Source organism: Podarcis erhardii, assembly GCF_964252035.2.
Source record: "Podarcis erhardii genome assembly, chromosome: 16".
Taxonomy (NCBI): Eukaryota; Metazoa; Chordata; class Lepidosauria; order Squamata; family Lacertidae; genus Podarcis; species Podarcis erhardii.
Window position 1 is genome coordinate 10,450,650 of NC_138514.1, and position 22,340 is coordinate 10,472,989.

General features: G+C 45.6%; 1 protein-coding gene across 4 annotated transcripts in view; it reads left to right on the top strand.

Annotated features, from left to right (window-relative positions):
- Positions 1 to 22,340, top strand: part of ROBO4 (roundabout guidance receptor 4) — a 100,377-nt gene that overhangs the window by 72,097 nt on the left and 5,940 nt on the right. The window contains exons 17-19 of one of the 4 annotated variants that reach the window (XM_081843269.1): positions 3,722 to 3,961; positions 13,365 to 13,777; positions 19,676 to 20,139. In XM_081843269.1, coding sequence (XP_081699395.1) covers positions 3,722 to 3,961; positions 13,365 to 13,777; positions 19,676 to 19,965 — 943 coding nt within the window. In that variant the 3' untranslated portion in view covers positions 19,966 to 20,139. Of the gene's footprint in view, positions 1 to 3,721; positions 3,962 to 13,364; positions 13,778 to 19,675; positions 20,140 to 22,340 lie in introns of those variants that run through there. The other 3 variants (XM_081843268.1, XM_081843270.1, XM_081843271.1) reach the window with 3 other exon arrangements.

Genomic DNA, 22,340 nt, shown 5'->3' on the forward strand with positions numbered 1-22,340 from the left:
GCAGTTCTCCACATTTCTGCAGCAATTAAAAAAAAAATTCTCATGGAAAGCCACCTGCATTTTAGTGTGAATTTATCCTGATGAACACTTTTTCTTTGTACAGTGGTACCTCGGGTTACATACGCTTCAGGTTACAGATGCTTCAGGTTAGAGACTGCTAACCCAGAAATAGTACCTCGGCTTAAGAACTTTGCTTCAGGATGAGAACAGAAATCATGCTCCAGTGGCGCAGCAGCAGTGGGAGGCCCCATAAGCTAAAGTGGTGCTTCAGGTTAAGAACAGTTTCAGGTTAAGAACGGACCTTCGGAACGAATTAAGTACTTAACCTGAGGTACCACTGTATGCAGTTTTGACTAATGTGTACATATTTCCCTCCAATATAAGGCACTTATGCATGTCATTTTCACTAAGATATTCATTGTTATGCATGCTTTCCTCTAGTATATACATTTTTGCAAACATTGTTTGGGTAACTGCATTGCAAAATTCACATAGGTTGAATTTTGGAGGATGGCTGCGTTTTGGTTTGTGAAAATGTTTTGGAAAATGTGAAGTTGATAGATTCACCATTGGGTTGAATTTCTCCCTCACCCCTAGCTGTCAATGTGGGTTGCCATGAATCCAGATCTCATAAAACTCACCCAAAGACTGTTGAAAGCCTGGAGTATTCAGGTGATGTGACAGTGGGAGCAAAGGTGACTCAGGAAGGTGTAATGAAGGGTAGAGATGACTCATTCTTTTTCCTTCTCACTAGACAGGGAAGGGGCAGAACCAGATGTGTGTAGAAGCAGAAATCAAAGGGAGAAAGCCAGCAGTTTTGAGAGGAATGACAGAGACATAGATACAGCTGAGTTGCCCTCTGCAGGAACCCTCTGGTGCTGTTAACCTAAATATAAGATGGGAAAACAGTACATGTTGCTCTAGCTGTATATATGTTTAAATAAACTATGTCTCACAACATATCAGCCAGGTTTGCTGGATCAGGCCAAAGGCCCATCTAGACCAGTATCCTATTCCTACAGTGGCCAATCTATAGGCACCAACTCTATGGGGCTGAGGTGTCTTCAGCCCCCTCAATGTCAAAATGCTGATGAATTTTCACGAGGACTTTTTTAAAAAATAAATAAATTGCAAACTAATGTAAGAAATGTGAAAAACTGAATTTAATATTGGAAAAAGGAGAATCCAAGAGAAACTGGGGGAAAACAACAGATTCTTCATGCTCCCAGCATCCCTATTTGTGGTAGAGGCATGCTGATGCGTGCAAGTTCACCCTTTTGCAAGTGGTAGCTTGGAACATCGTACAGAGGCTGAGCAATTTCCTCCTCCCTCCCCCTTTTCACTGCCTCCTCCTGTCTCACACCTTGTCAAAGTAGGAGAAAGTGGATCCAAAACGCAGGTGGCAGGTGGCAGACTCCATCCATTTACATGCAAGACGTGAGTGCTGTCACTAGCTGAGCAGAGGCGGGGGTGGTGTAGGAGCGGGGCTGAGGAATTGTTCTGTAGGTGATGGAGGAGCGCTCTGCACGGAAATGGGCTCGGTTCATTTATTGAAACCACTCCAGCATCCTGGCAGAGGTGTGAGAGATGGACACGACCCGGAGAGTCACTTAGAAACCTGGCGCTGTGCCAAAGAGGAGTGAGCTCCCCAGTCATAGCCTGCCTTTGCGTGCTGGGCAAACTGCAAACAGCCATAATCTAGACTGCTGTACTGGGATGCAGGCAGAGGTGAGCAGCACATGCCTGCAAACGTTTTGGGCTTCCATCAGTGTTGCCCAGAGGTAGGACCTGGATCTGACTGGTGGGTCAAATTGTTATCCTCTACACACCTCAGGGGTCAAGCTGCCCATCTACCAGTTGTCTGACATCACAATGATGTCAAGTGTCCGCAATGATGTCAAGTGCCTTGCAGAATACTTTGCAAAGAGCTTTACAACACCTGGCAGTCTGGCAGTCAGCTGGTCGCTGGGCCCTGCAAAGCCCCTTGCAACATGTCCCATGAGACCCGACTATCATCTGGAGCTCTTTGCAAGGGACTTGGCAAGACCCAATAATCAGTTGAATCCCTCTGCATGGGGCAACAGTGCCTGCAACTCCACCTTTGATGGAACCAGACCTTTACCTGCCCACATCTGATATCATGGACTGGCTGGATGTAGAGGAGTGGTGGGAGGCACCAGCTGGGGAACCTCCAAGGGAACCCCCAGGGGAAGAAGGCTCAGAGCCAGCGGATTGGTAGTGGGATGATGATGCATGGGCAGAGGGACAAGAGGGAGCAGACTGGAAGGAGGAGGTGTCGGACATTGAAGAGGCAACAGGGTTCAGTGAGCAGGAAGAGGCTGTGGCAGAGAACAGTCCAGAATCAGAGGTTGGAGAGGAGGAGGGCCAGGAGACAGAGGTGAGACAGGCTGCTGAAGAAGCCAGGGAGTCCCCCGCTCCTGCTGAAACCAGCTTACCTCCTCCCTGGTCTTCTACAACACAGAGAGGAATGAAGAGAGTGGAGCGATGATAGACAACAGGGCTTTAGGCTGCTGGGGAAGGAACCTGGGGAGGAGCCTTAGAGAGCAGTGGGAAGATGGGGACCTTCAGTCCTTGCAGCTGCCTCATTGGGCAAGACCTACTGGGAAGGGTTGCTGTGACCTCTAGACCTGAGCTGTTTTTTTTTTTTTTTTTAATAAAGAGTTAACTTTACAGACATGAGATGCTTTATTGTTTTATTGCTGGCCTATGCCTGATTCCAGCTCCTGACACCTGATGTCATAGTTGCTTGGCTGAATTGTCCTCCTGGGCCAGAGGTTCCCCACCCCTGATGTTCCCCCAACCCATTGGTTTTGCCAGGCATGTCTGCAGTTGAGAAGCCATCTGCTTCTCAATGACATCTAAGGGAGATGTCATTGTGGCACACTGACTGGCCATTTAAGATTTTGCTTCTAGTTCCTGGTGTTGGAATTGTCATGCAAACCCAGCATATTTTGTTTGGGGGCATAGTCTGAAGAGGGCATATGATGCAGTGACCTTGCTGAAGATAGGCAGGTCTAGAACCTCTGCCCAAATAAAGTGGTGGAAGTTGGGATTATGGGATAGGGCAGATTGGAAAGAACCCAGAGAAACAATGATTTCCCCTGGGAAATAACTCACAGATCTTTTCTGAACTTCTCAGGTTTCAGAACATGCTGCCTGTACATAGTCTTGCCATTCTCTCCTGGTCCGTTGCCAAAGGGCCTCACCAAATATCCCTTTGGTGCAACACCAGATTTATGACACCAGAGCTAGAAGAAATTTGAATCCACCTGCAGAAGGTTGCTTCAACCCTGTCCCTCCACATGTCCCTGTTGTGATGAGCAGGAAAGGGTGATCTCCTGCTTGATTTAGAATAGGATCAGGAATGGAGGATAGAGATTACACTTCTGTTTTTTTAGCGGGTCAACCAGGAACCATTCCTCTAAGCAGCACAACCGAATAACCTTTTTCTCCAGCCTCTTGCCTCCCAGTGTGCTTATATTGCAGTCAGACCAATGATGAAGATGAACTATTGTATAGCTTCAGATAATCATATATTTGTACCAAAGCCTGCATCTGGGGCATGATGGGAAAGCAGCCAAGGGATGGCTGTTTTCTGATATTTTCCATAGCTTTTATACTAGGCTAAAAACAGGAGATAGAAAAGTTCTTGGTTGGAGACACTCATATCACACCTGCTATTATTTCTGTGCTTGAACAGGTGTACCTGCACTTGCTACCTGGATCCTCCCATGGACTTGGTCCTTCAGCAACAAGACAAAGATTCCCTGCCGGCAACCAGCGAGTCCCTGGGAGAAAGCCATACCTTCCCCACACTGCCCTACAGCCGTCTTTCTGCAGCCTCAATCTCTGTATCTCTCAATGATGATGGGGAGACAGTTCTGACCCCTGAGGAGGTGGCTGAATACCTAGAGCTTAGCGAGGATGCAGAGCATCAAAGGTAAGAGCAACGCAGCCCACACAATGTAGTGTCTCAAGGACATGTAGATGGTGGCTCTGCTCCTAGTCCGTCGTTCTCTCCTTTCTCCTCCTACCCTAACATTAGCTGTTGCAAGAGACACAAGCATCCCTCTGAATACCCCAAAGAGGTAAATTAACAGCCCGGTCCTCATCACACATACTCAAAAGCTTGCTTTTGGTGGGATTTATTTCCAAGTCGGCCAGTTGATGACAGCACTCGTTGGCTCCTTCCCTTGACCTCATTGTCCCTGACCAATGTATTGACTAAGGTGTCAATGCCCCCACAGGCATGATGAATCCACTGACCCTTGGTAAGTCATTGTCTCTTAATGTGCGGTCCCTTCCTTCTGGCTACTCTGCCAAGCTATTGTGAACGTGATGGAGTTGATCTCCAGGAAGCACTGTGGAGTCTTAGAAAGAACTACAGTATAGCCATGTTGCAAGAGACTCCACTCCATTTTTCCATTTGGTTTTCCATCTCCTGCTCCAATATCCTGTTGGTGTTCAGTGGCCTCCTCATTGGGCTGTTTTAGAGAGACCCCACCCAAGACCCTCCTCTTCAAAATACTTTTTGTACTTCTGCAAACCTCGTGATTCCTCTGACTACTGACCCCTTTCTCCCGTGTGTGGGTGCTGCCATTTTGGCTACTGAAGCAACGGCACTCACACCCTGAACATTGGAAAGAGAGGGAATGGCGAGAACATGGTAAGCATGTTATGAGGAACATTGTTTCAGATTACAATTTGTGCATTATCTTGTGGTTTTCAAGAAGCTAAACTGAGCACCAAGTAATGGCCCTCAGAGTCTGAACACTGGAAACAGAAGGAAAGCTACGTTATTACTATATGTTATTGCCTAGTGGTGCAATTTTAAGGTTAATAGTTCTTGTTTGTTGGTCCTCTGTGTGCTAATAACTTTGAAAGGCTTATTCTTTTACTTACATTAGCTGTTTGAGCTGTTAAAGAGTTGACCTCTCTGCTCCACTTTGAAATAGTATGTCCATAATCAGATTTCAGGATGCATAACTTGCCTGCTCTAATGTCCAATTAAGCCAGTTTTTCTGTTCTGGATCAGAGCAAAGGTCAGTCTAATTCAGCAGTTTGTTTTGCACAGTGCTCAGCCAGAAGTCTTTGGGAAGGACGCAAACAGAGCACAAGGATGATGGCAATGATGGTGCAGTGGTTACTTTGTCTATTTTTGGTTACATGGATTAACCAGCGTTAATAGACCAGAATGGGAGCTAATGGTTCGGAGATGGTCCCTGATAGTTTGGGATAGCTCTGTTTTTGAATGAGACACCCAGCAGAGCTCAGAGAAGGTGACACACCTGCAGCTAAGAGAAGAGGGTGGATGTGTTATGCATGTAAGAAGCTGCAGTTCACAGTTTTGCAGTTGAAATGTGAAAGAGAAAGAGATGAGAGTGTTACCTAGAGGCAGCTGAAACGAGGGGTGCAATCTTGAGGAGTTGGTCCAATTCCTTGCTTGGGTATCTTCTGCCTTGTAGCAGCGCCTGCCGTTTGTCGCCACTTACAATTTGTTTGCACATTTTAAGCAAGGCAAAAATTATACAGACACCTTAAGTCTCCAGTGATCTCTCCAGGGCAATGGTTCTCAAAGTGTGCGGTGCACAACATTGTTGTGGTGGGAGAGGATGGCAATTGTGATGGGAAGGCTCAAGGAAATTCAAAGGAACATTTCAGTATATATTGCAGAATAGATACCTTTTCAAAACGAGAGCAAGAACATCAAGTGTAAGGGAATGATTTGTGTTCTTAAGTAGCTGCGTTGCTTTATACTTTCTTGAGGTCCCATGATCAGATTATAAAGTACTTCTGTTCTATGTTATAAATCAAGCATTGCTAGGAGTTGTTTATTTTTGTTTTCCAGTGTATTTCTTATATAAAAAAGAATTGGTGTGGCATGAGCACACTTTTATTCTGGAAGTGTGGCCCAGAGAAAAAAGTTTGAGAACCGCTCTAGGGCCCGAAAATTTGAAATCCTGAATTTTTAGAGTGGCAAGGAGGGCAAAAGTGGAACCTGAAACGAGGGGGATGATTTTAGAAGAGCAGTAAAATTGGAAGAAAAGTTCAGGGGTGGGTTTGCTGCTTTTCTTCTTTCTCTTCCTCTCTCTTCCTCCCTTCAAAGAAAACACAGTGTCTCTGAAACCCCAATTCAAACCACAGTGCTTGGATTATTGCACAAATATGCTGTCTAAGCCCTGTGTCCTGATTTGTTTCAACCAGCTTTTGTGTTGGTTTCTGTTTTGTCTTCCAGCCAAGCCTAATAGCCCCAGGGAGGTGGGCCCCTGCACATTCCCTGAAAACATGTAAAGGTGGTTCATGTATGCTACATGTGCTTTTCTACAAAGGAGAAAATCTCAGTTCCACAATGCACAGATGTTCTTCTGACATGGAAGAGACTTCTGCATCTCTCTGCATGGGATGTGCACAAGTTCCTCTTTGGAACAGTATCTGGAGGAGGCGGGGGAGTAATTTGAGTATCCAATTCATAGCAGAGCCTTAAAGAACTTTGCCATAAATGACTTGGGCAGATAAATGCTTTCTTAGGGCAAAATCCATTGCCTATTTCACCCATCCTTTGATGATGGGAGACCAAAAACACAAAACTATATTTTTATTCATTGTTATTCATATGAAATACCGTATTTTTTGCTCTATAAGACTCACTTTTTCCCTCCTAAAAAGTAAGGGGAAATGTGTGTGCGTCTTAAGGAGCGAATGCAGGCTGCACAGCTATCCCAGAAGCCAGAACAGCAAGAGGGATCGCTGCACAGCGATCCCTCTTGCTGTTCTGGCTTCTGAGATTCAGAATATTTTGTTTGTTTTCCTCCTCCAAAAACTAGGTGCGTCTTATGGTCTGGCGCATCTTATAGAGCGAAAAATACGGTTTTTTAAAACTCACTCTTCATTGAGTATTTTTTATCCACTTTGGGCAACAATGGAAAAAAGCAATAAGGTTACAAGGGAGTAGACAAAAATACAAAATCCTTTAAAAAAAACAAAACTAAAAAACAGATCCAGGAAATAACAGCAAATCAATAGTTCCACTATAAGACAAAGCAAATAATTGAAGTTTGCAATTTAACCAAATACCTGAATATACAGCATTCACAGGAACTACCTTTGCCTGCCCACACTGGTTCCTGCACTTGGTACAACCCCCTAAGAAATTCTCTCCCCAAGTTCTACAGAGGTGGTCTGGCCCTATGCAGGGTTACTACCCCATTGCACTGCTTGGCACAACATCCGGATATGATGGATGCACAAGCTACTCGCAGTCCCTGATTTGCTTTGATGCCTTTGGTTTGAAGGTCTCTGTCACGCAGCCCAAGCTGGCTCTGCTCTCCCCCTTGCCCCAGGGTGGCTTGAAGGACCTCCTGGGCATGTGGCCCCTTTCCCCACCCTGGTCTTGTGGGAAGTGCACTTAACAGGAAGCCTCCAGCTCCATCCTTCTGCCAGCCGAAGCCTCGCTGGCTGCAATTAGCTAATGCGCTGTAACTGCTGCCTCTGCAGTTTGGGGACGGCTCTCCCCGCAAGACCGACTCCTTACACTTTTGTAATTGGGGCTGGGACATGGAGTTGCTGATTTTACGGGAAGCTCATTGATCCCACTCAGATAATTACAGCTCCATTTGGAGCCTAGGCGGGACAACTGCCTCCCAGCTTAAGACATGTTTAACAAGCCTCAGCCGGTCTGGCTTGCCAGCTGCCTGGCCTCCCTGCTCCAAGCCACATCTCCTCTTCAGGGGCGGGGAATGGCATATACACTCTGCTTCCCTGGTATGACGGAGAGTCTAGTGTTGTTGTAGTGCAAAGCGTAAGAGGTTGCCTTAAAGGTAAAGGATCCCTGACAGTTAAGTCCAGTCACGGACGACTCTGGGGTTGCAGCGCTCATCTTGTTTTATTGGCCGAGGGAGCCAGCATGACTAAGCGACTTCTGGCAAACCAGAGCAGCGCACGGAAACACTGTTAACTTTCCCGCCAGACTGGTACCTATTTATCTACTTGCACTTTGACGTGCTTTCAAACTGCTAGGTTGGCAGGAGCTGGGACTGAGCAACGGGAGCTCACCCCGTCGCAGGGATTTGAACTGCCGACCTTCCAATCGGCAAGCCCTAGGCTCAATGGTTTAGACTACAGCGCCACCCACATCCCTAAGAAGTTGCCTTAAAGGTAAAGGTAAAGGGATCCCTGACCATTAAGTCCAGTCATGACTGACTCGGGTTGCGGCGCTCATCTCGCTTTAATCACTGAGGGAGCCGGCGTACAGCTTCCGGGTCATATGGCCAGCATGACTGAGCTGCTTCTAGCGAACCAGAGCAGTGCATGAAAATTCCATTTACCTTCCCACTGGAGTGGTACCTATTTATCTACTTGCACTTTGACGTGCTTTTGAACTGCTAGGTTGGCAGGAGCAGGGACCGAGCAATGGGAGCTCACCCCGTCATGAGGATTCGAACTGCTGACCTTCCGATCAACAAGCCCTAGGCTCAGTGGCTTAGACCACAGTGCCACCCACATCCCTAAGAAGTTGCCTTATACGTGGTCAAATCTTTGGCCCCTTCTCCATTGCCTGGCTCCTCTACCTGGGAGCACATCTCCAGAGTCTTGGTCAGTCTGCTGTCTGAGCCTCTCAAGTAGGACGTTGAACCTGAGATCATCTATGTGCACAGCATATTTTTTTGATGTTGAACTATAGCAGAGAAACCCAGGTCTGAAGCCGAAATGAGGCTTTCCAGACCTCTGGGTCTGACCCACGGGATGCCCCGCCCCCCACGACTGGCCACACACCCCTTTTCCTAGTTCTGCTCTGCCCCTTCCTGGGTATTTCTGCTTGGTTGGATAACACCACAACTGGAATAAGTGGGAGGCACAATGCAGAGACAGAAACCTCTGCACCCTAACAGTTGTTAATCTCAGAGCCAAGCAACACATTGACACTCATTTATCCCTTATCTGAGCCCGTGAGCCTGGGCACTCCAGAACATGCTCACGACTGAACATCAGAAATGAAAATGCAGCAGTGACAACAACAAACAGGGAATGAGAACAGAGGGAGGGGAGCCAGGGGAGAGGGCAGGGAAGGAAAGAAGGGTCTGCACTGTTTTATTGCGATAATGTGAGAACCCTAAGGAAGGAAGGAAAACAGTGGGTGGAAGGGGGAAAGAGAAATGGAGACGTTCCATTCTCCCCATGATTCACATTTTTTTTAAAAAAATGGGATGTGTGGGAATCAGCACAGCTACTAGCTCAAGGCTTCCCTCCCCGGCTGACATCTTGGTAAAAAAAACCCTTGCCATGGAAATTAGCATTCAAAAATAATCCCCGTTGTTGCCAATGAGACACTCCCCCCTCTCCTCTAACGCAGCACCTGATACAGTGGTACCTCGGGTTACAGATGCTTCAGGTTACAGATGCTTCATGTTACAGACTCCGCTAACCCATAAATAGTACTTCAGGTTAAGAACTCTGCTTCAGAATGAGAACAGAAATTGTGTGGCAGCGGCGTGGTGGCAGCAGGAGGCCCCATTAGCTAAAGTGGTACCTCAGGTTAAGAACAGTTTCATTTTAAGAATGGACCTCCGGAATGTATTAAGTTCTTAACCTGAGGTACCACTGTACTTATTTTGAGCAGGGAAATCTTCAATACAATTGCTAACTTGCAGTTAGGCTCTCTGCGTGATAACTCCCCAATCTTGAGGGGCTTTTCGTGCAGTCCATTTCAGGGCTCCAGGAACTGGCGTAGGCAGGATCAGCTGCTTTTGGTTCCCTCTGCCCTATCCTGCTGATCCCCTTCATTCTGAAGAGTAGCCCCAACCCAGCATGCCTGAATATGTGGTGGGTTTCACAGAGCAATTTGCCTCTCCCTCCTTTTCATGCTAGGCTGCTGTCTCCGAGGCCTCTGGGCCTTAGGGCAGGATGTGGCCTGACCACAGCTTTTGATGCTAAGTCAGTTTCATTCAGGGCTGAGTGCAAAATGTTTTCCAGCCCCTTGGGAAAGGCTCGGAATGGCACGGTGGTTATGGAGGGACAAGAAACCTGCAGTTACACACACATACATCTTTATACAAGCCATATCTAAAGGGTTGAGCACCGTAGCCACATGAATGCTCCCCTGGAATGTCACCAGGATCCACCGGCAAGCTGGCAATAAAACCCTCCATCAACAGCTGACAAATCTGCTTTCAGGTGGGATTTTCTGAGAGGCATTAGTAGAGCTGACGGTTGGCAGCTTTCAGGGCTGTGCAGTTGTGCCTTCAGGGCAGGACTTTGGGGCAGGCGTCCAGGGCTCCACTCAGTGGAATGAGCAGGGCAGCCCTTTAACAGCAGCCAAGACTGATTTTCCACGTTTTGAAGTGAGCAAAGTTGTTCTCATGACCACCCACACCGTAAAGGCCAAAATGGTCTTGCAGGCCACAGGAGGTGTGCTTGTGGGCTTCATGAAGAAGAAGAAGAAGAAGAAGAAGAAGAAGAAGAAGAAGAAGAGGAGGAGTTTGGATTTGATATCCCGCTTTATCACTACCCGAAAGAGTCTCAAAGTGACTAACATTCTCCTTTCCCTTCCTTCTCACAACAAACACTCTGTGAGGCGAGTGAGGCTGAGAGACTTCAGAGAAGTGTGACTGGCCCAAGGTCACCCAGCAGCTGCATGTGGAGGAGCAGAGACGCGAACCTGGTTCACCAGATTACGAGTCCACTGCTCTTAACCACTACACCACACCAATAAGACTGTGAGGAGGAGGTTCCCCCACCTAAAGAAGCCTCCCCTCCCAATAAGATTATTTAAGTGCAGAGTCTAAAATTATCTAAGTGCCCAGCTGGGGCTTGGTGTGTGTGTCATATAGGAATGGGCATTCAGTTCACATTTAAAGATGATGATGATAATAATAATAATAATAATAATAATAATAATAATTTATACCCCACCCATCTGGCCAGGCTTCCCCAGCCACTCTGGGCAACTCCCAGCAGAATATTAAAAATATGATAAAACATCAAACATTAAAAACTTCCCTAAGCAGGGCTGCCTTCAGATGTATTCTAAAAGTCAGATAGTTGTTTATTTCCTTGACATCTGATGGGAGGGCGTTCCACAGGGCAGGCACCACCACTGAGAAGGCCCTATGCCTGGTTCCCTGTGACCTTACTTCTCGCAGTGAGGGAACCACCAAAAGGCCCTCAGAGCTGGACCTCAGTGTCTTGGCTGAATGATGGGGGTGGAGACGCTGCTTCAGCTATACTGGGCCGAGGCCAGTAACTTAATTCACAGGTAATGGAAGTAACTTAATTCACAGGTAATGTGTACAGAAATGCATGGACCAGAACAAGCTAGCCATAGAAATGTATTCTATGTGGTGGGGGGTGGCAGATTGCTTTGCAAAAATGTGTATATGATGTGAAATTGCTGATGAATTTTCATGAAGGCTTAAAATCAATCAATCACAAACTGATGTGGAAATGTTGAGAACTGAACTTCAGATTGGAACCAGCCAGAAACCCAAAACGACTGATTTGCTCATCCCAAATGCAGAAGAATTCATCGCAAGGGTAAACAGGGCAACTGCGGAATGTAATAGACCGAGGAAAAGAAAAGCTGAGCAATGTGCCAGTGGTTGGGTTGGAGTTGACAGAAACAAGCCCGTGCCAGGAATAGCGCTCGCCTTCTTAAAGAGTTCTTTGCTGAGATTTACCTTGTAATTTAACCGGGACGATGTATCCCCGAAATGAAGAGTCGCATGAACAAGTTGCTAATTAAATCAAAACCTCTGGATTGCTGGTTTACTTTTCTGGCAGTTTCAGCTCCCCCCCCCCCCGAATGCTCTTTAAAAGCTGAGCAGCATCATTCCACTTCATCCCAAATACCAAAGAGATCCTTGGCAGAGCTCCAGCATGGGCAATTTGCCTCTGTCAGGGATTTTGTGTGGGTTTAGCAAAAAAATAAATAAAGGAAGGGCACTTAAGCGAATAATGCAGGCAGATGGACATGGGTAACACCTGGAGAATTCTGGATGTTGTGACACTGCCAGAGCTGAAGAAGACCTCAGTTGGGTCATTTCTTGGGTGGGAGGCTGCTGGCAGGATGGAATGCCCCATAGAAACATGCCAGGGAAACGGTGACCAAAATGATGAAGGGTTGGAACATCCTGAAAGGGTTAGGAAGGGGCTGTTGAGCCACGGGAGATGTCTATTTGGGGCTGCAACTGATGGCAAGTGGTGGAGGACAGAACCAGAACCAAAAGTGGCAGAGTTTGCAGTGTTGCAGGACTGTATAGCTCCCCCCTCCCTCTCTCCGTTTTTCTCTATCTTTCTCTCTGTACCACCCTATTGCTGAAATGAGACTGCATGAGACTGAGACCTAAGGCCACAGTGGATTGCCACTTCCCAGAGCCTAAAGCATTTGGGGCTATTTTTTTAAGTCTATATCAGAGATGGCTCATAGCATCCTTGAACCATAGAGGTGGAAAGGTCCAGTCCAACCTCCCTCAAGAAGCAGGCAGTCCAGTGCTAGAGCATCCCCAACCAATGGCTATCTGACCTCAGCTTGAAGTCCTCCAAGGAGGGAGAGACCACCAGCCCTCTTAGGAGGGATGGGCAAATCTGTCCCTTTTTGCTTCTCTATGTCTTCCAGTCTTCCAATCTTTTCCCAGTCTTCAGTTTAGTTCTCTGCATTTCCCGATGCAAATGCACCACTATTTTGGGTGTGCATTTCTGTAATTTGGCATGCTTGTTTGCAACTTTGCCGAATATATGCATTTTGTGCAAAGATGTTTCCCCTTATGAAGTGCATTTTTGTGTTATTTTATTTGTTTGTTTGTTTGTTTGTTTGTTTGTTATTCAATATTCACTGCCCTATACCCAGAGGTCTCAGGACGGTTCACAAACAAGACCACAACATATAAAATCAAACCAAAAACAATAACCCAATTAAAAAAAAAAATCCCAAAAGAGCCACATTCTAAAAGAGTGTTGGGTGTTAATAAAATCAACCAAAGGCCTGGTTAAAAAGGAATATTTTTGCCTGGTGCCTAAAGGTGTATATTGAAGGGGCCAGGCAAACTTCCCTGGAGAGAGCATTCCATAGACAGGGAGCCATTTTCACCGCTATGTGACTTTTTACGCTCACAGTATTTTTAACGTATGCGTTTTTATAGACATTACTTGATTGGAGGTCTGCACAGTAAAATTTGGAGAAGTGTGAATTTCAAAGGACTCTTGTGTCCTCATTCTTGTACTGTTTAAGAAATGCTAATGTGTATTTAATGCTACACATCTACTGATGCTGATATTGTTGAACCAATGTTGCTCATTTCTCCTTGTTGGACATGGCTTTAATTGCCTACTTTTATTGCCTTTCTCCTAAGGCAACAGAGCGACGGCGTTTCTGCTTCTCCGCGGGTCTTCTCCCCACCTCATACCTATGGCTACATCTGTGGTCCGCTGGCCTCCGAGCTGCTAGAGAACAGTGCCATGGACGACGACGACGACAACCCCAACATGGAGGAGGAAGGTGGCTGCCGTTCCACAAAGTTCTTCCGCAGTTTCTGCTGGACCCCCTCGTCCAGCCTGAGTGAGGACAACACCTCGCTGGGGGGCTCCCTTCTCAACGGGTGGGGATCTGTCTCGGAGGACAATGGCACCAGCACCCGCTGCAGCCTGGTCAGTTCCACTGACGGCTCCTTCCTTGTTGACGCCAGTTTTGCCCAAGCTCTGGCCGTGGCGGTGGACAGCTTCTGCTTTGGGCTGGCCCAGAGGGACATTGACAAGGCGTTGACAGGTAACAGCATCCTTTCCTGGTGAAAATGTTCACAGGGGAACAGTTAGGGCCAGAGGCTTGCAAGGGTGATGTAGGGCTGTGCTTCCCTCCCTAAGCCTGGCAGAAACTTCCCAGACTTTGGGAAGGAGGAACCAGGCTTTAATATTTTAATACTCTAATTTACCGGGAACATTTAATAGACTAGCCTAGTCCCCCTTGTCCACTGACCACACACCTCCGCTTCCCTTCCTTGTAGCAAATAACTGGTGCCCTTCTGCTTATTTATTTATTTGCTTGTTATTTTCAGGCCTTTCCATAAAAGGTGCCCAATGCGTCCAGCACCAGCTGAGTCCATCAACAAAATAAAAATAAAAATAAAAATGAATTCACAAGCGGATAAGCAATATAGGAACCAAATCAGAGGAGAGCAGATTTTAACAAAATGGCAGCTTGTTAAAAAATATAATTAAGGCAGATGGGAAGAGAAAATTTTATTGAAGAGTGGTCCATTTTTATTGCATTTTGGAGTAATAAGTAAGATAGGAATTACTGGGATCACTGTAAAACAGAAAGTGAGGTTATGACAAGATAGAAATAGGTGTGAATGTCTCTCAAATCTATCTATCATCTATCTATCTATCTATCTATCTATCATCTATCTATCTATCTATCTATCTATCTATCTATCTATCTATCTATCATCTATCTATCTATCATCTATCTATCTATCTATCTATCTATTTATCATCTGTCTATCTATCTATCTATCTATCTATCTATCTATCTATCTATCTATCTATATCTATCTATATCTATCTATCATCTATCATCTATCTATCTATCTATCTATCTATCTATCTATCATCTATCTATCTATCTATCTATCTATCTATCTATCTATCTATCTATCTATCATCTATCTATCATCTATCTATCTATCTATCTATCTATCTATCTATCATCTATCTATCATCTATCTATCTATCTATCTATCTATCTATCTATCTATCTATCTCCCCACATGTGTGCACAGTCACACACACACAGAGGGAGAAACTATTTTTAACACTTGGTAACATTTTAGACAAGTTAGCTCTGGATCCTGGTAGGGTGCAGTTAATCACTAAAAACATATATTTAGTCCAAGGACTAAGAAAACAAATTAATTTTTTATAGCAAAATGTTTTGGCTTCCTTCTTCTCCAGCTGCTCTGATGTGAATATAAAGCTAAAGCAAAATATGAGGGCTAGAGGCCATAAAATATTTGGTGGATAGCACCCGTTTTATGGAGTATAATTATGTATTAGTTCTACTGATTATATGTATTCAGTTTTATTGGATTCTTTGTTTATCTGTACATAAAGAGAATTGTGTGCTTGGGGGGGGGGGGACACAGCAAAGGCTGCCATCCTACACCGACCTTCCTGCAAGTAAATCTCACTGAACTCAGTGGGACTTACTTCTGAGTAGATTTGCAAAGGCTTGTGCTGTAGTATAGGGATACAGATTGAAACACAGAGCAAAATGGATCTGCGGAGGAGAACAAATGCTTGTTGTTGCTGCTGCTGTTTTTAAAAGGATATTAATTGTGCCTCATTATGGGGGAAAGTTCCTGCCAACGTAGCAGTTCGAAAGCACATTAAAGTGCAAGTAGATAAATAGGTAATGCTCTGGCAGGAAGGTAAACGGCGTTTCCGTCCGCTGCTCTGGTTCACCAGAAGTGGCTTAGTCATGCTGGCCACATGACCCGGAAACTGTACGCCGGCTCCCTCAGCCAATAAAGCGAAATGAGTGCTGCAACCCCAGAGTCGGTCGCGACTGGACCTAATGGTCAGGGGTCCCTTTACCTTTACCCAACCTAGGGAGCCTCGTCCCCCTGGCTCTGCCCAGCCAGCTGACAGCCGACTCTACAAGTGTGTGTGAGCAGATCCTTGCCCTCTTTTGAGATGCCCTCTGGGACAGTGGAGTTCAGTTGCACGCAGGGTGTGATCCAGCCTCTCCGGTGCAGCTGACAGCCCCATTGATTTATTCGGTATCTCCTGCTCAGGTTGTGGGTCCTTCCATTCAATCTCTGTTCCTCATAATAAGGCAGACGGCCAGGGAAGTGCGGTTTGATTTATCGCGGCAGTAATTCTCCCTTGCCGTTAGAACGAGGCTTTTGTTTCAAGTTCTTCTCTCCGTATTGCAAACTTTGAGGGCCGTAAATGACAAGATTGATGGAGCAAGCGAAAAAGAGGGGAGGCCAGGGAAGGCAGGAGGGGGAAAGAGCTTCCGGGCACAAATATGCTGAAAATCCCTGAGCGACTGGCCAGCAGGCAGCTCCCCTTCCCCTTCCCCTCAAAGGCAGAGGGAGGCTTGGTTTCGCTCCTTCCTAACGGATGCATTTGAAACTCTTCCTGCCTTTGTCCCCAGCCCCCCCCCATGCAGGCCTCCATTGTGAGATCAGGCAAGGCTTAGTGTGATTGGCCTTGGACTCAGCTACGCAGCAGCAATTCAAATGTTTTTAATGTGTTGCAAAGTGCAATATGCCAATGTGGCATTAGATGGCGACAGTGAGCTATGCAAAATTCAATGGATTTTTCCAAATGTTATGAAATAAAGTGTTTTCACAGCATTTTTTTGAGAAAAATATTTGTGTACATTCCAACCCAGACAAGCTTTTTGGTCATCCCACCAGATTTCTGTATTTGGCATCGCAGCACAATCCATTCCAAGCCAGTTGGGAGACTGGCAGCAACAGGGGCGTTGTTAGGGGGTTGACCCGGGGGGGGGGGCAAACCCGAAGTCTTTTCTGCCAAGTCTCAGTTCTCCTGCCCTTTCTCCCTCAACCCACATTTTTAAAAGGTTTAAAAAATATATATGTGATTAAAATGTAAAAACAAAACATTTGCTTACAATGCATTGCAAAGTGCAGGGCCAGTGAGACCCTAGCCACAGATTCTATGGATTTAGGCTTGCAGGATATTGGGTATGTAAAAAATATTGGGCATGTAAGGTAGCGATATCATCACCATCAGTAACATTTCTTACTCCTCCTTCTCCATAAGATCTCAGGACGGTGACACAATAGCATAAAAATTCAAAATTATGTAAAACCGAGAGGGCTTCTATAAATTTGCGGCTGTCCCTGGAAAATAGGTACACTCAGAAAGTCTGCTCTTTGCTTCTGAGATGCATTCCCTCTTTTGGGTTGATGCAAATATATGCAAATGTATCTAAATAACTTTCTCTCTCTTTTTTTAATTTGATTTCTTTGTTTCTTAGCTTTGTTTCTTCTTTATTTCTTTTTTTCTTTATAAATTTTCTATTTTATATACCGTATTTTTTTTCTTTTTCCTTTTAACCTGTTAAGAGATAATACATAATGTTTGTATAGACATGCAAATCTTTTAATCAATAAAGAATTGATAGTTCATTAAAAAATTAAAAATACAAAATAAAAAGTTGAAAATAAATGCACCCAGTGCGCATTTAAAGCTCATGGCTCCCCCCAAAGAATTCAGGGAACTGTGGTTTCCCCCCTCACAAATTCCTAGCACTCTTAACAAACTCCTGGGATTCTTTGGGAGAAGTATGCTTTAAATGTGCACTGAATATGCTTTAAATGTTCAGTGCAGATCTGTCCAAAGATAGGCTACAGAGGCGTGTCCACTAGCAGCTGGCGTGGCCGGATGGTAGTGCTCACCTGAGCTTCCAACAGCTGAGTCCCTGCTGCTTACTGGGAGGGAGAAGGTCAGCATGGGGGCAAATGCCCCTGTGGAAACACTAAATTAGCTCTCCCAGCGCTTTTGCACTGTGCTGACTACTGCCTTCCCTCTCCCCCTTTCCTCCCGGATAAGCAGCAGTCACTCAGCTTTTGGGAGGTCAGGTGAGCATTGCTGTCCACTGCTGGGAGTTCCTCTGGCTATTGAGTGGTAGCCGGGTCCTTGTAAGTACATGCAGTAGACGGGCAAAGAAGGAAAAAAATAGGTGTGTGTTTGCGTGTGCATGTCTGTGCGTGAATGTTGGACATTGAACTTGTTTTCATTGTAAAATGCACATGCACAGCAAGTTGTAGCAATAGATTATGGGCCCCATCTGCCTAAAAGGTGTTATGTACTGAAGTTCTCACCCTGGGCCAGCAGGGGGATACTGTAGATAGTTATGCAAATGAAGGACGAAAGTGATGTTCAGTGATTGGATAGTTTTAGAAAGTTGCTACAGTAACGTGGTACTGGAGCTCTATATAAGCAGGCTGACTGAGCCCTTCAGTTCAGTTCTGTTCTGGCTTCTGAATAAGCAAGAGCTGTTTGAAGAATCGCTGTGTCGCCTGATATGTTCACCCACAACTTAACAAAAGGCACCCAGATAATCCTATCAGTGGCCCATAGCTCAGAGTAAGGCCTTTGAGCAAGAGGCAGAGTTTGTTTTCACCCCTGCAAAATTCAGCCAAAATTTGCACCAGTGCATATAAATCAGTATATGCATGTTTTATGCAGATTTGTGTACCTGTGTCTTTGTAATGCCCCTGAACAGCTTCATTTTCTGAGAGGGAAAGAAAGTTCTCTCTTTCTTTACAGCAGGTATAATTCTGTATACTTCTATCACACCCTTTGCCCTGACTTAAGCTGGAATCCTATACTTGTTTACTTGGGAATAATTTCCATATGACTCAATTAGAATCGACTTCTTAGTAGATATGCATAGGATTCCATTGCTTGTCATCTTTTTTCTTTTCTTTTTTATCTTAGGAACCACCCAAAAGCCTGTTTGTTTTATCACTCATTTGTTTATACAAATTATATACAGCTTAATTTTAAAAAGAAATCTGTAAGTGATTCTCATGCGCCAGACCATGGATCATTTTAATTTCCCTTGTCCTGCTTAGACCTGCATTCATCATAACACACATACCCTACAAGGAAAAAAAAACAACAAACTTCTAAACTGGAACATATTCAGCAATCTTGCACAGGTTGCACACCCTTGAACGCTCCTAAACCCCCTTGTCAAAGGCACAGTCAGGGGGAATAAAATGATTTATGGGCCCACCATTTCATCACATATTTGTAGGTGCAAAAGAGGGGATTGGAAATTGCATTAGGGATTCCAAGAGAATGCAGAGAGTTATTCCCAATTTTATTAATGCAAAACCCTGAAATGTGGTGGTGTTGCTTTTGCCAGTAGCATTAACACACACACACACTTTTCTGTAACAGCTCTGGTGTTTTCCCTTCCCTGCACTCCCAACAAACTGCTGTGGACTTGTCTGAGCAATACTAAGGAACGGGGCAACTGAATCTGGTTGCAATGATGTCATTATTTTTGCAGTTCAACGGGATCCCCTGGAGGTGGTTCTGGACATAGGGCAGGAATAGAGCGTCTGTTTTGCATGTAGGCGGTCCCAGATTCAACAACAACAACAACAACAACAACAACAACAACAACAACAATTTATTATTTATACCCCGCCCATCTGGCTGAGTTTCCCCAGCCACTCTGGGTGGCTTCCAATCAAGTGTTAAAAACAATACAGCATTAAATATTAAAAACTTCCCTAAACAGGGCTGCCTTCAGATGTCTTTTAAAGATAAGATAGCTGCTTATTTCCTTCACATCTGAAGGGAGGGCATTCCACAGGGCGGGCGCCACTACCGAGAAGGCTCTCTGGCATTTCACTGGCATTTCCAGCTACGACTGGGTGAGAGTCCTGTCTGACATCCTGGACAGACACTGTAAGCGCTGCAATGAATCAGAAGGTGGTGGACTCTCCTTCATTGAAGGTTTCAAAAGGCCATCTGCCAGGGATTCTATAGCAAAGGGGTTGTCCTTAGTTGACCCCTGGGGGTCCCTTCCTGCTCTGTGACTGTGGTTGGTCTTTAGATGAAATCCCTGCTTCCCTTGAGTGGGTGGTGACCTGCCTGCTCTTCTCCCTTGCAGATATTTTGCCTTCAGCACCTCCTCTCCATGGACTCCTGCAACCACACGTTTCCTTGGAGAGCTCAGAGGAAGCTGAGCAGAAGCCTCCCGGATCGCAGCTCCTTCCTGCGTGGGAGTGGAGCACAGATTGGGTGGATGAGGTGGAAGCCAAGTATCCGCAACAGGCTGATAACTGGAATGCCATCCCGGAGTTGGGAAGGGGAAAGGCAGCGGGAGTAGCAGGAGAAACCCAGCCACTCACTTCTGCCTTGCAGGGCATAAAGGGCAAGTGTTTTTTTGTCTTTTATTAATTTATTTGGGAAAGTAGCCTTGGAGGCTTCAGTCTTAAACAGAAGAGCAAATGAGAGTAGAGACAAACTCTTCCCCTTACTTCTCTTTTTTTTAATATACATTTTTATTGAATTTTTAACGTATCAGTTCCAACAGTCATACAACATAACTTCTCATCTTATACAATGTTTTTAGACTTCTATCAACACCTCTGATGATTTACTGTTCTTTATCACTTATTCTGCATTTCTTAATTTCTATATTACATTTAATTATCCTTAACTAATAGTTCTCTTCATAGTCTTTCTTGCAATATTTCAAATAATCCACTTTACAAAACGTCTTGCAGTCCTACTAGCGTAATCTGTTCATCACAATTACTTTTCAAATAGTTCATATATTTACTCCAGTCTTCTAAGAATCTCTGATCCTGCAGGTTTCGATCCTTCCTGTTAATTTATCTAATTCTGCATAGTCCATCAACTTCATCCTCCATTCTTCTTTCGTCGGTTGTTCTTTTTGCTTCCATTTTTGTGCCAATAATATTCTTGCTGCTGTCATTGCATATAAAAACAACTTACAATCCTGTCTATTAATATCATCTCCTACAATGCCAAGTAAAAATGCTTCTGGTTTCAACATCTTTTTCATCTCATTATATATCATTTCCCAGACATTTTTCACTTTTTTACATTCCCACCACATATGATAAAAAGTGTTTTTTTGTCATGTTCTTAATACCTGCATGTGGAGCAGATGTGGGGTCCAGGGGCAAAAGAGGACTGGGTTCTTTGCACCTTTAACAGTTGCATTGAAGAATATATTTCACTAGATGCTGCTTGCATGACAAGCTGCACCTCCCAAGGTGATCCTCTTGTACGCAGCTACCAAAGCAGGGGGGAACACCTCTGTCCTCCTGCAAGGGATGTTTTCCAGAACCCATGCTTAGCGGCAGCTTACAGCTGATATTACAGGTGACTAGAGGTGTGGGAAAGGTAGAAATGCAGCTGGATCGAATAAATTGCAGCAATACCTGCAGCCAAGCTGGTGCCCAACGTAATGCTCTGCTTTCCTTTGGACCACATCAGTGAGGCAGAGAGGGGGGGTCTCACCATCTGGGCAGCTCAGGACCTCCATACTCTCTGTGCATGCTTGCTCCCCAGGGAGGTCACTTTGGTGTTGCTAATGCAGTGGTTTGGCTTCATCCCCTCCATTGTCTCTCGAGACAGACAGATGCCAATGACAACAATGAATTGGGGGTGATCCCTGCACTGTGGTCTAAACGACTGAGCCTCTTGGGCTTGCCGATCAGAAGATTGGCGGTTCAAATCCCCGCAACGGGGTGAGCTCCCGTTGCTCAGTCCCAGCTCCTGCCAACCTAGCAGTTCGAAAGCACACCAGTGCAAGTATATAAATAGGTACCACTCTGGCGGGAAGGTAAACAATGTTTCCATACACTGCTCTGGCTTCGCCAGAAGCGGCTTAGTCATGCTGGCCACATGACCTGGAAAAACTGTCTGCGGAAGCAGACAAACGCCGACTCCCTTGGCCTGTAAAGCGAGATGAGCGCTGCAACCCCAGTGCCATCTGCGACTGGACTTAACTGTCAGGGGTCCTTTAGCTTTACCCTGCAAAAGCCAGATTGAAATCCTATGCACCAGCTGATGCGTGGGGAGATTAATCCTCCTTGGTCACTATCTCCCCTCCCACCCACACAGGCCAATTTTAACAGGTGAGTGGATCAACCCACCTGTCAATCACCTGACATCATTATGACATCGGATGAGTGACAGGTGGGTTGTCCTCCACACCTGTCAACATTGGCCTTTGGGATGGCAGGAGATAAAGATCTGGCCAACTGGGCCAAAATTGCTCCCCACCCCTGTACTAAAGCTACAGGTGTCCTTTCCCCTTTTGCATCTGGTTAGCCTGGGAGCAGGCCCAGCATCCAGATGTGGCATTGTTGGGCAGCTGCAGAGTCCTGGTAACCTACTCCCATCATCCCTGACCACTGGCTGTGCTGGTTGGAGCTGATGGGATTTGGAGGCTGACAACATCTGGAGGGCAAAACCTGGAGGGCCCCCACCCATGTCTCCACCCCTGTCCTAGAGCGATCTTGCATTGAGAGCATGGTGGGAAATGTAAATGGTGGCTCACCCCCCCCCCCAGCACTGATTCAGAGCACCGCTGCTGCCACAGTTCATAAATTTTCTTTGTTCTGCTTGGTTGTGCCAGAGGCTTGACTTCCGACTGGGAATTGTTCATCTAAGGCGATCCCAATCCGTCAAGTCAAGCTGACAGGGTGGGGAGGTGGACTTTGCCCTCTGGACCCTCAATAATGTTGTTTGCACCCTAAAAGTCCTGACCTTCTGGAACTGAGCTGATGGAAGTCAGG